The sequence below is a fragment of the Protopterus annectens genome, chromosome 2.part1, assembly GCF_019279795.1.
Source record: "Protopterus annectens isolate FY-2018-M chromosome 2.part1, PAN1.0, whole genome shotgun sequence".
In the NCBI taxonomy this organism is placed as follows: Eukaryota; Metazoa; Chordata; order Ceratodontiformes; family Protopteridae; genus Protopterus; species Protopterus annectens.
This window is the reverse complement of record NC_056729.1, coordinates 1,934,155,129-1,934,169,555: the sequence shown is the minus strand read 5'-3', so window position 1 is coordinate 1,934,169,555 and position 14,427 is coordinate 1,934,155,129. Positions and strand designations below refer to the sequence as shown.

Sequence of the window (14,427 nt, the reverse complement as noted above, 5' to 3'; positions counted from 1 at the left end):
CATATAATATAGACCCATGTGAATCACTGGACAAGAGACAACAGGTGTGGTTAGAAAGGTACTTTAATGGTTACTTAAAAGTTATATGAAACCAGCTTTAAAGCAGGTTTCTTTCCTTACCTCCGAGCCTGAGAAAAAGACCCTAACTTTATGCTGTTGAGTTTTAGTAATAAAACTCTTATATCATTTACTTTTCGGTTTAATTGCTCTTGAAGATCTATGTGTTTGAACTCTAGTGTCAAAACATTATGCCCTTTGGGGTATTTTATATATATATATATATATATATATATATATATATATATATATATATATATATATATATATATATATATATATATATAGAGAGAGAGAGAGAGATTGATAATCATGATTTGAGAAAAAAATATTTATTACTGCAGTTGTGCATTTTTGTGTTTATCAATGGTTTTGAAGGCAGGATGCGCTGCATTTTTGCAGTATTGTTGTTATTAGTCGTGTTTGATTGCAAAGAAAGCTAAATTGATGTGCAGTATACATAAACTGTTTTGACCCACACATACACACACGTGTGCACACAAGCAAAAGCATTTATACACACGTATAATGACAGTTGCATATCTATAGCTATCTATCTGTGTGTCTGTGTGTGTGTGTATGTATGTATATATATATATATATATATATATATATATATATATATACATATATACATATATATATATATATATATATATATATATATATACATATGTATAATATATATATATATATATATATATATATATATATATATACACACACACACACACGTATGTGTGTGTACACGTATGTACACATACATATATGTATGCATGTACACATATGTACACATATACATTTGCTTAGGCACACATGCATTTTTATAGTAGATGCTTGCCTTTGACACTAGTCAAATATTATTATTCTTTTCTGACTAATTACACTTCTCTTCAGCTCTAGGTCCTTTTGATGCAGACTGCACACAACTGAATAACCTGTGGGTCTGATCCTTTACATGACCCATGTTTACTCTGGCAAAGCATTTTTAAACTGTGGTGAATAATAAGCAAGATACAATTTATTTTTCATCAAACCACCTTGCCCAGGCCTCTGTTCTCTCTGTTATTGAGAATAAGTACAGTGAAATTATGTATCTGTACTTTTAAGAACAAATGCTATCTTGTTTTCTCGTAGTAATATTTTATTGAATAATGAATATATTTTATTAAAATAACGAATGCCTAGTAATAATTTCATAAAGAGTTGATTGTGAATTTGATATTGTGTACAACAACAGAAGATAAACGAGGTGCTCGTAAATTATGTCTGAAAAAATATTAGTTTTATACCGTTGTGATCAAGAATAAAAAAATGAGAAGATAAATATTAAAACTGTATGAAATGTAATCTGAATACATTATGATATGGAAATAAGTGCTGCTTACTGAAAAAAACATTTCATTTGTATTTTATTTTCTTGAGTTTTAATATAGCAGTATTTGCAAAAAAAATATTAGATAAGTGTTAATCAAGTGGAATGCAAAAATTGTTCTGTATTTTAAGCATCAAAAAAAAAATTCAGAATTTTAAAGTCAGAAACTGTGAAGCTATGAATGAGAGAAATTGAAGACCTTCTTCTGCACAATGTCTGCAGCAGTTTGTGGAAGTTATCAGAGTGAAAAAGTTCAAACTCTATTTATGGAGTTAACCGCAGATGTGACTCAGAGGTTATAGATTGTGTTACCATGCATAATAGACAGGTTGAGGTGATCTGTCACTCCACAGTCAGTCTTACTGGTTAGAGAAAAAGAGCCGTGATGCTACATATCAAATCCCTAATCCATTTGAGTTAGGAATGACATTCTTGGGCCCTTATCGTAATGGATATTTCAGCATGCCTGCAGTGTAACTGAGCAGAAACGTGCCTGAGCTGTTATGGGATCACTGCTTGGAGTAGAAGATAGTTTGATAGAACAGTATTACATAAAATAAAGCACTGCTACATATTTGTGCATTTGCCTTACCATTACTATTAGGATATTGAGTACATTCGTTAAAGTATATAGCCACAATGATTAAACAAAATATTGCATTTTTAGACCTAATATTCTTTACTATTTTTACATACTATATTTGAATATCAAGTTTCATAGTGCTGGGCTATACACAATTCTCACTAATATAATAAAGTAAACAAGATTTAAGTTGCAGATTAAATTAAAGGTAAATAAAAATATAATACATGTGCATAATGACCGTTCCGAAGATGTGCTTATGTCTGTAAAATTGTGAACATTTTGTAGAAGACCAGACTTGTGGTAGCTAAGAAGAGACAGCATGAATAAGCACACTTATTAACATGAAAGCACCAGGAAAAATATAGATTCAATAGTAAATGTCAGTGAGTGAGTGAGTGAGTGAGTGAGTGAGTGAGTGAGTGAGTGAGAGAGAGAGAGACGGGACTGGTTTGACAGCAAGTTTTGATATGTGTGGGCTCTTGTGTTGAGTCCACAATGGCTTGAGCCACTGCTGAAAATGCCTTGTGCTGGAAAAATAAATTAAATAAATGTCCACAGGATTGAGCACAAAGGGTATTGGTAACAAGTCTTTGGCAATTGCATGAGTCTCTCTCTCTGTCTCTCTGTGGATATTTTGTCCATATTTATGAAGATAAGTTAAATGCAACTAATTGGTTGCTGTAGTGAATACAAGATTATGTGCTTCAGAGTTCCAAATTTAGCTAATAGCGGTACAAAGCAATACACACAAATGCACACACACACACACACACACACACACACACACACACACACACACACACACACACACACACACACGCACTGTTTCTGTCTGTATGTGTATATATACCCATACACTTATACACATATATATATATATGTATATATATATATGTATATATATATATATATATATATATATATATATGTATCTGTGTGTATATGTGTGCATATATATATATATATATATATATATATATATATATTTTTTTTTTTTGGTTGACAGCTGCTTGATTGATCACAATTGGTTGACATATGCAGGTGTGCTAGATCAACAATCCCTGGGTGATGGAATATTCTCTTTCCCCTGGGATTGTACGATCTTGGAATTAGTATATATAAGCAGAGTGTGTGTGTGTGTGTGTGGGGGGGGGGGGCTTGCTCACTGCAAAAAACAATGTTTTTTGTTTTGTTTTTGTTTTGTTTATTTGTTTTTTTGCTTGCATCAAGGATTTTCCTTGCACATGGGCAACTGACTGTTAAAGTTTGCATTGTTGACTATTTGGTGTTAATGTTCTTGCTTTTGACATTTTGTTCTGTCATCCTAGGTAAGCAATTCCATATATATAGGTAAATAGATAGATATGTATATATAAAATTGAAGCACCTGCTTAGTATTTTACATATTAAAAATTTTAGGTGTCTTAACTAAATTTGTAGGAATTATGGGTATCGATAAATAATTCTACAGTTAAATAATGGATAAAAATATATAAATCCAAGTTAATTACAGAAGAGGAATCAGGAATATAATTGTCAGTTTTAAGCATTTTATCTAGAATGTGAAAAATGATAGAGTTAACTGTTTCTTCTGGGTGCAAAATGAGAATGCTAAGTGGCAGGTTTAAGTGCTTTACTGGCATATAAGGTAGTTAAGCAAGAAGAATAAATGCAAAAACAATAGGAAATTCTGACCTTGCACCTGAAGATATTAAAGTGACACGTTTAAGTGCTTCAACAGCAAGCATCTGCAGCATTGGCTTGCTAAAAACCTGATTTATCAAGACCTGAAAGATTTAAGCAGGAAGGAAAGAGGAACAGTAAAATATACACCTGATATATAATAATAAAGAAAGTGAAATGAAGACAAAGAGATAGGAGTGGTATCTGATTTGAAACTTAGTACAAGTGAGATCAAATTATTTTGTCTGACATGGCTTCATCTGTTATAAAATTACAAAATATATAAGATAAGAATGTGTTGCCAGGGCAGTTACAAATTGTGCCAGAAATATTCTTCAGCTTGATTTCTATTGGCAGCAGTCATTTTGTTTATATTGTAAGTGTTCCGTAGAATTAACTCCATGTACTTCATGAAATGGAGCTTTGTATCAGCATTCCTACTTAGTTAACAGAATACAGGTCGAGATAAACTATGAAATCAGTTTGTTAGCTTACCTGAAGCTTTACCTCCTTCTTAACTACCTCAGTAACTTTCCATTTGACATTGTTTAATCCCAGAAGATCTGCGTTGATGGGAAGTAACTATTGTTTTGTCTTGTAACAGACAGACCATGTAATGCTTACTGGGACTGGAGCAAATAAGTTTGCAGAAAAACAAGGCATTCCTCAGGTTCCTACAGAAGAACTGGTAACGCAGCATGCAAGAGCTGAATGGAAGATGTATCAGAAATACAACGAATCTGTCACAAATTTGTTTAACACCCAAATGTAAGTTTACCATACATTTTATGTAACTAAACATTTGGTATATTTACTCAGCTTGGTGACCAGGATTTTATATCAAGAGGGGTGGCAAGATGTGTTGATGTGTCAGGCATTATGTCAAGCAAGAATTGGAAGAAGGAGTTGCTACATACACCTTTAGCAGTTGTGATTTAGAAGTTGTTCATGGAGTGGGTAAATGAAGCACCACCCACATGCCAGTGTGTCACTTTTTAGGTTGTTAACTTGGGATGTGGAGTTCAGTTGATGGATTGGATTTGGTCAGTTGTGGTTCCTTAAAAGCAAACTAATTGCATGAACAAAATAAGACTGTTCAGGTAGATGATAGTTGTTGCTTCCATGCCTTTGTGCTCTTTGTATTCCGTGGTTTGTTTTGTGTGTTGTAATCAGCAGTTCATTGTTAAGTTATGGATAGTCAACAAGGTGAATTCCTAGTGCCCTTCCACTGGAAAAGATAAGCAAAGTATCGTCTCCTTATTTTCTCCCCCCTAAACATACATGCAAGGCTTCTGGTTTATATGCCAGTAATCCAAGCCTGAGTAGGGGGCAGTGTGGCTGGAGTCTGTTCTTCTTTTCACTGGTCAGAGTTTTTACCTCCCATTTCTGAACGGGGTTGTTAGTTTTAGAGTATCAGTCATGTTCATAAATGTGTCCCTTGATTTAGGCAATATCCAAGGTCTTTGAAAGAGCAACCTGAACATTTCTCTACTTAGATTTTAGATAGGCACTACCTAAAACATTTAGACTTGTCCCACTGCTCCCTTCTTTTGTTAAGACTGCATAATGGGCTGTCCATTCTGGTAGCCATGCAGTTCAGTGAACTGTGTTTTTTAGTGAATGTGCCATCAAAATATTTTTTTCTTTTTTCTTCTTTACCTTTTGACTGACTTAGCAACTGGCTAACCTTTTTTTTTTTTTTTTTTTTGCTGTCATGTTCACTGAAGGTTTTTAGTGAATGTGCCATCAAAATATACAAGCCTAGCCATAACGATTCCCTGGCTATTGCTTCCCACAAATATATATTTTCCTGGACCCCTGTCTAGGAGGGATACTGATGTGATCCCTGAGGTGAATTTCCTATCTCCCATCCAATTGTCAAGGTTCCTCTTGAAGAGGGCCATTGAGGCGCTCTGCCTGACATGTATGGGCAGCCTATTCCAGAGTATGGGGAGTTTCTAGGTCAGGAACCTATCATGTTCTATTCATTGTGATGACAAAGTTAAGATCCCTGGAGCATGTGGCTTGGAGGGATTGGGATTTCTTTAAGTGTAGCATGTCCAACAACTCTGGGTTTGACATGACCTTGTATGTTAGGCAAAGAAGAAAAAAGCCTTGTGGTTGTCTTTGGAATCTTTGGCTATTTTGTTTTCATAACTAGCTTTGGAAGATGTTATGAGGGATCTCAGCTTTCTTCTGAGGCTGGTGAGGGAGTTTTTTGAATCTTGGGTTCTTCCTCTTTTCTGCAACAATTTCTTTCTTCTGTTGTACAGCTTGTTTATGGCAGGGGACCACCAGATTGGCTTCCTTTTTTTAGAGGACGTCTTGGTTCTGTTTGGGATGGCTCGGTCCATGCACGAGTGAATGTGCTCGTACAGCACCTTAGTGTAGGATTCAGCAGGTGATCATGAAGTTAGTAAATGTAAGTAAAGATTCCAAGTTGAGGGTAGGGGTGAAACCCCCATGTAAATGTGCGTTTTGAGGCTTTTATTGTACTTTTTTTTAGTTTTATGTTTTGATTTCATTCATTCATTTCTGATGTTCTGTTGTTGAATTTCTCTGTGGTTACTTTATGTGCTGCAGATTTAGTGAACTGACAATGATTCATTCAGGAGGACTATATTTTCACTGCTGTTAGAGGAAAACAAAGGAAGTTGCTTAGTTTTTTAAGCATTTCAAGGAATACCAAGATCATTTAATTTCTAGATATTTTCCATTTGGATATTTTGCTAGGAGAGAAGTTGTCTGTATTGTCAGGTATGGGCTGGAAATGTCAGTGACTGGTGTTAATGTTTTTGGAGTATTTAGTGTATAGTTTGTATTGCAGAGGTTTCCTGCTTCTCCCAAATTGTCTTCACCAAATTGTCTTATACTTTCCAGCACATGTGCTCAAACCACTGTAACCTGATCTCTGACCTTCTCAGGTATTGGGGCTACTTTGATTTCAGATCAGATGTATCATTTCATCATCTGTCCCACAGTCTGCATTCTACCACCTGCCTCAGGCACTTTATCTCCATCACCTTGAGATTCCTTGACTGATCTGCTCGGACTTTCCAGGTTTCACCACTGTATAGCAGTACAGGTGGCAGCACTATACTTCTTTGGCATTCTTCTGTCATGTGTTACCTTTGAAAGACTGCATCATTTGGTTGAAGCTCCTCTGATTCTAGATTTGATCGCCTGATTCAGACATCACTTCTCCTCATCTCCCCCCTCAGATACTTGAAGAAATTAATCTGTTCTACTGTTTCCCTTCTATTTCAATGTTCAACTTCTTATGATTTCCCCAGTTTTCTGCCATGACAACTGTCTTGTCTGTACTCAGTTGCAACTCATGTGTCTTCAGTTTTGCAATTCATTCCCTATCATTTGCTGAAGTTCCTGTTCAGAGCTGACCTGTAATTCCACGTCATATGCATACAACAGCTTTATTGAACTGTCCCTTCCAACCTCAACTTTGGGTTATTCATGCGTACGATATAAGGACATCATGGCAATGTATAGCTAGGCTTCTAGAGATCCTCACAGCTCAATAGCCTAGTAAGCCAGTACTATGATTCTATGAACCTGTTAGCGAATCTAGCCAGTATGACCTGCAGTGTGCTCCCAGCTGAACTTTGACACACACCCTCTCCTACTGGGAACCTCCTCTGTTCCTCTTTGTGCCTTTGTGTCCTTGTATATAACCCGCACTTACAGTACACACACACGTGTACATTTCTGGGTCTTCATTTCATCATAGGACTGCCAAAATCAGCTTTCTTGCAACCTTGGCATATGCTTTGTCTTTGTCTAAGAATGTCGAGTTGGAGGCATTCCTCATCTTTACTTTTTTCGCACTGTCTTACTGCAAACATCGAATCAGTTGTGCTGCATCCTGATCTGAATCTGTACAGCTCATCTCCCATCTTACTTTCTACTGCTCTGCATTTTCTTCTGTCAATCACCCTCTTCAACACTTTTATGCAGTGTGACAGGAGTGTCATACCTCTATACTTTCCCCAGTTGTGAACATCCCCTTTATTCCTATATACTGGCACTAGAATGCTTATTATTCAGTCATCTGGGATATTGTTTTCTCTCTATATGGCTATGACCCCCCCCCAAGAGCCATTTCTCCCATCACTTCCCCAAACTCTTAATCATATCTGCCATGATATCATATGCTCCTGCTACTTTCCTTCATTTCATTTTCTTTGGTGCTGTTCTTAATTTTTCTACAGGGCACCTCTTCTTCTTTCACTATAAGCAGGTCTGGGGCAGTACAGCTTCTGTGGGGTTTTCGTCATTCAGTATCTGCTAGAAGCACCCTTTCCATCTGCTTTTGATGTCATTTGGACTGGTGATCAGGTTATTGCTGGCATCCATTATGAAGGGTGCCTGATGACAGTATTCATTATCTTTCTGTCTTTACCTTGCAACCTAATATAGTTCCCCTGTGCCATCTGCTGAGTCACTCTCCAGAAGCTGGTAGGGTGTTTCTGATACCATGTTATTTGCTAATGTGACTGTTGACTTAGACTCTTTGGTATTCCCAACTTTTCCCTGATCCTTCTTTCTTTTGACAATTTCCTGGATTCTGCATTCCAACACCAACTATTCTACCCTATGTACCTTGTTTTTATACCTGGCTTGGATGCATATTTATTCTATAGTCTCTACACATACTGCTTTGAGACACTGAGATTCTTCAAATCCACCTCTTTCCTTTTCTTCCTGAGGTGTTAAGCGTCCAGAGTATTTCTTTGAAATCTAGTGGTTTCACTCTTGTCACCTTCCTGTTCTTCAGCATAGTCTCCGTTGACCTTAAAGCCTTCTGTTCCCACTGTTTCCAGCTGATTGTGTCTACTAGTTATTTACTGTGCAGGTAGGCTATTTAGCTGGATTTGATTTAGCAATCTCTGATTATACCTACTAGGAGTAAGTCAAACTAAGCTTTATGTTGTCCACTCTTGTATGTGATCTTATGACTGTCTTTCTTGCTGAACAGTGTGTTGGCAGCCATTAAGACATTTGCTAGACAGATATCTAGGATGGCCTCTCTTTCATACCTCTCAACTGGGAAGATTTTCACAGAATGCCCAGATTTTTGCCTCATATTTGTGGTCTTTTTTTCATAAAATTTCTGTTTTTCTGGCAAATCACTGAGGACTGAAGTCACTAAATAAGTACATACATTTGAGTTTCAGACTTCATATCCTTCAAAAAAATGCATGCTAATACAAATCCTGCTGTTTTAGCAACTCTGTAAGTTTATAATAGCGATATTTAAATGTTGTTCCTATTTTTGGACCTCTGCCCCCCATTGTTTAAGGCTTTGTCCAAATTTCTTGTACTAAGAGATTGAGAGATATGTCTGTATTCATGCTGTCCCACCCATGTTAACCCAGGCAGTCTTCATATCATCACTCAGATCAACACCAATGCATGTGGTATATCTATATATGTGTGTGTGTGTTTATATATATATATATATATATATATATATATATATATATATATATGTGTGTGTGTGTGTGTGTGTGTGTGTGTGTGTGTGTGTACACACACACACACACACATATATATATAGCTATAGATTTAGATGTATAGGGGTCTATTTCCAAATTTCGAAGTTTCAAAACTTCAGAATTCTTATGGTTGAAGATCAGAGTTTTGAAACTTTGAAATGCAAGTAAAAACAAAATAAAAACAAATAAAAAATCTTTTTCTTAAGATTTTGTAGGAGGGTAAGCCCCTGCACCCTGCACCTCCTCCTAATTAAATATACCAACTCCAAGATTGTTCTACAGTGAGAAAGACTGTAAATATACCACTCCATGCTTTAGGACGATCTCCATTTAAATGGTTCAAAGTTTCAAAAGTTCGATCTTATGGTCTCAACCATAAGAAATTTGAAGTTCTGAAACTTAGAAATTTAGAAGTAGATCCATATATAGATATATAGATGTAGATATCTATATAAGCATTTGTGACTAACAGTCTTTGCTCTCCTCAGAAAAAATACACACACATGCACACACAAAAATATAACTGTATACACATATATATATATATATATATATATATAGTTATACTTCAAAACATCTAATTCTCATAACATCTAAACTCAAAACACTGAGACCATAACATCGAAAACCCAAAACACTGAAAACTTATAACATTGAAAACACTGAAACTATGCATCACAACATCGAAAACTACAAAGCACATGTAAATAACATCCCCTCCACCTATAACAACACCAAACTAACAAACACACTTTTTACTATGTTTCTGTAGGGGGCAAGCACCTCTACACCACACATGTGGGGGGCTCTGCCCTCCACACCCCCAAAATATTATACCGACTCTGAGATCGCACTACAGTAGAAAAAATTTAATTTCCTAATCCCACTGTATCGCAATCACCATACAGAATGTACACATAATGTCTAAATTACTTACCTGTATGGCCTAACAACATGTACAGATTGGCAAAATAAACACTATATAAATAGTATAAATTCCTACACTATATAAATAATAACAATATAAATAAAAACAACATCTCATAGTGATACCGCAAGATTAACAGATTAAACTATAACATTTACATGTTTGATGATACACTACTTGATGTTATACACTTTCAATGTTCTGAAAGTCAAAGTTATGAGTTTTTAGTGTTTTGGGTTTTCGATGTTATGGTCTCAGTGTTTTAAGTGTAGATGTTATGAGAATTAGATGATGTCCTTCAAGGATGCATCTGCAGTCCTTACAATAGCCTGGCTGACTGAAATCCCACCTGCTCTTGCAGGTCGCAGCTGTTACTTATCACCTTTATCTATGGATATTTCTACCTGCCGCCCTGCGCTGTGGAGCTGCCTCCATCTGCATCCATGTCTCTTAAGGCCTTTTTGCCAGCTAAAGCAAAATCTACCAAATCGGTGCCTGCTAAGAAAGACCCTCTCACAGGCCTAGTCAGTTCCACAAATGCTTAGTCTAGCAGGATCTCATTTTCTTTTGATCGGGGATCCCAACCACATCCAGACAGGGCCTCTCACACCTCCAGATGAGCCTGAGTTTCTTCAGATGGATCCTCCAGAAGATTCAGAAGGGCCCCTTTTCCAGAGGGCTTTCTCCTTATGAGGATTCCCTGCTCTCTTCTGCCTCTCTCCATGCTCTTTAAGGGAATTTTCTTTTTGGAAACCTTGCATATGGGGGAACAATTTTGGCATGGCAGCCAGGATTTTTCAGACTCTCTAGGAAGGCTTAGAACCTTTTTGCATTTTTGCACAGCATAGGCCTTAGCCATTCCTCCAGTACTTACTGTTGTGGATGATGCTTGTAATGATGCTTGTACTGCTCCTGATTTTCTTCCTCCGCCGAACAATCAATTCCACATGATTCATCAGAATATATTTTTAGACCAATTAACTAAAAAACTGTCCTCAAGATGAACCATTAGACAAAAATCTGTACAGGAAATGGTACATAACATTCAGCAGGTCAGTAATCATTCCTTAAAAGAGCACGAGGCAGGAATAAAGCTCAGAGCAGGGGGGGTCAATCCAGAGAGGTGCCTACAGGGCGTTAGTGGGGCAGCTAAAAAACCAGCGTGTACAGCCACAGATCCAGCCACCACCACTTCCACAGGACAATCAAAATCAGAAGACAGAGGCTCTAGAACAAATAACTCATTTACTAAGGATGAGAGCTATAGAAAGGTACCATCTATGGAACAAGGACAAGGATTTTACTCAGACTCTTACCTCAGATTTCTTGAGAGAGGCATTATCAATTCTCAGCATGCCCTTTTTGGCTTATCTACTGCGCCCAGAGTATTCGAAATGCCTAGCAGCATCAGTAATTGCTCATTGGCTCAGAATTCAATTTTATCCATTACCTGGGCGACTGCCTGTTACAAGCGGACAACAAAAACAAATTAACAAAAAGAATTGGAAAGGGGTCATTCATCTCTACAAGCCCTGGGGGATACAGTCAATATAAAAAGTCAACAGATTTGACAAACACATCAAAACAAATGACAAAAACAAAAAGCAACTCTCCTCTCTCTACTTCATGGCATTAGCAAAGCAGAGCCAGCTAACAGCAAGAAGAAAAGTGCAAGCTCGGGTTACATGGCATCCTGCATAATATTGATTCCACATGCCAGACTACATATGAGGAAGTTACAGTGGTAGCACTGAGCTTCAAGCAATTTTTTTTTGTGCCAAGAAAAAAGATAATATACAGACATCCATAGCAGAAACTACCCGGATGCCCACGAATGGATGCTGCATCATGACATCTTCAAAAAATTACAGAAGGGGGGAGGGGGAGAAATAGAAATATTTGCATCCATCCCACAATCACCAACTGAAAAAAAATGCACAAGGACGTACGTACCCACCTGCTTGCTTGAGTGGACTCTCCTATTCAGTTGGAAAAAAAACCTGACATAGCATTCCCACCCACCTCCTTTGATGCACAGGGTGCTATTGAAGATCAAAGAAGACCCGTCAAGGATCATCCTCCTGTCCTATTCTTCCATTTAAGATCATGCATCAGCTATTCAGCAGAGAATACAACTTGGATCCTCCAGTCTCACATCCTCTCTGCTCAGGCAGTTTCTGAGAGGGATTAAAATGACAGAACAGGGGAAAGACTGTTGCATACCCTTGGATGTACATAGACAATTACGCTACTACCTGGACAGGACCAAGAGCAATAGAAAGACTGACCACTATTTGGAACCATTTGCATTTATCCAAATTTAGTCTTCCTATAGGGCACCTGGCATCTGGGGGATCAAAGGCTGCCTGACAAGGACAACCATTTTTGTAGGACTGCAGATGCATGCCTATCGGACATCTACATTTATGGTAGGTACAAAACTGTACTTTTTGAAGGGGGACCATATATGTGTATATGTATGTATATATAAGGCTTTGGGCCAGTTTCTTTACATTAAGAAGGTGTGGTCTGCACTCTTGTGGGAGGCTGGATTCTGCCCTTCTGAGCTAGGAATTTCTGGTCGCAGGCTTATTGTGCCTGCTTATTTGAACTGTTTCTTTCTGAAAATGGTGCGCCTTGTTGCTGCAGCATAGACCAGATTCATGCCTGCTGAATCTAGCTTTGTTTGTATAACTTGAGCACTGACCCAGGCCATCTTTTTTTGGAGAAGGTTCCCCTGCACCCTAGCAGCAGGAGTGTGCAGTTAGAATTTGTCTGATTGAAGACTGCTGGAGCAGGGCTCAGTTTTGTGCCTTTTTCTGGTTAATTGGGTAACTTGTTCATTTTCTATTGGTTTATACATATATATATATATATATATATATATATATATATATATATATATATATATATATATATATATATATATATATATATATATATATATATAAAATGCATTTTATTCATCTGCATTTACTGTATTTGTGTTTCTTCCTTCTTTATTACTAGTGGCATTGACTACAACTCTGATCTGAGATATATAACAATAAGTATCCTTTTCTGTGCATTTAAAGAGTTTTTTTGATTGTATCTGCTTTATTTTCTGAAATATATATATATATATATATATATATATATATATATATATATATATTATATATATATATATATATATATATATATATATATATATGTATGTATATATACTTGTTTCCCACCTTTTTAAGCTAGTATAATCCAGTTTTCAGGTTAAGTGCTGAATTCAGGGCTGTGTTACAAATCTCTGTGTTTGCCCATACCATACCTGGATAGAAGGAAGTTTCTCTGTTCACCTGTGAGAGAGGGGAGCTTTGAGCAGACTATCTGTCCCTAGAGGAGTGGTTTCAGCCCAGAAATTAGTAGTTTATTAGCCATTTTGGGCTAATTTCTATCTCTTTCATTTCCCTGCTATAAATACCGCATTTGCCCGGTTTTGCACGCCAGGCAGCACCGGTTAGCTAGGGTATAACTATTCCCGGCTCCACAAAGTCTCCTCTTCAATTTTTCCCTTGAAACTAGACAACCTTTCAACTTAAGCACTCAAGCCATTCATTTCTCAGCCCAGCACTTGCTCAAAACTCATAGCAAGCACTTATAAACCCTAGCATTAGACCCTCCTATACTGTACAGAAGGACAAGGCTCTCTATTCAACCTTACCAGCCATTCAGTAAAACAGTTCACTGTACCTATCCAGGCATGCCCAAACGGCAGTTTCAGGTGTACTCTTCAGTTCAACTGGTGAATCTGGGCATTTTGAGGCAATGTCACAAATGCCTCATGTACACACACAACCCTCTCCTCCTACCACCAAACACTAATATATGTGAGAGATGCAATTATACAGTCAAACTGGAGGCTAAGCTCTCTCAACCCAAGGCTGGATCAGACAGTCAAGAGGAGAAGGGAAATACTTGTATCACACCACCAGTCTCACATAGACCCATTAAACCAGCACCGGCAAAAAACACACATAAATACACAAAAACATACTCAGAGGCTCTAAATAGAAATCTGCAAAAGCAACAGAGACCTCCAAGGCAGACATCCAAGCAACCTCCACCCCCCAACACAAATCATGAAACACATACTTCACAAAACCAGTGTGCCATGCAGTCACAGCCCTTAAGGCAAAATAACATACCCAACATACTAGTAATAGTTGACTCTATAGTCAGGCACACTGACGTCCTACTCACTAGGCTGAATAAGGAGAAGATTACTGTTAGCTGCCTGTTCGGTGCCAGG

At 37.3% G+C, this 14,427-nt stretch overlaps 1 protein-coding gene across 2 annotated transcripts in view; it reads left to right on the top strand.

Moving 5' to 3' along the window:
* The window catches only part of LOC122794696 (isoaspartyl peptidase/L-asparaginase-like), a 1,819,013-nt gene that overhangs the window by 981,137 nt on the left and 823,449 nt on the right, over positions 1-14,427 (top strand). For both annotated transcript variants that reach the window (XM_044063331.1, XM_044063329.1), the window contains exon 4: positions 4,306-4,469. In XM_044063331.1, the coding sequence (XP_043919266.1) occupies positions 4,306-4,469 (164 nt within the window). The remainder of the gene's footprint in view (positions 1-4,305; positions 4,470-14,427) is intronic.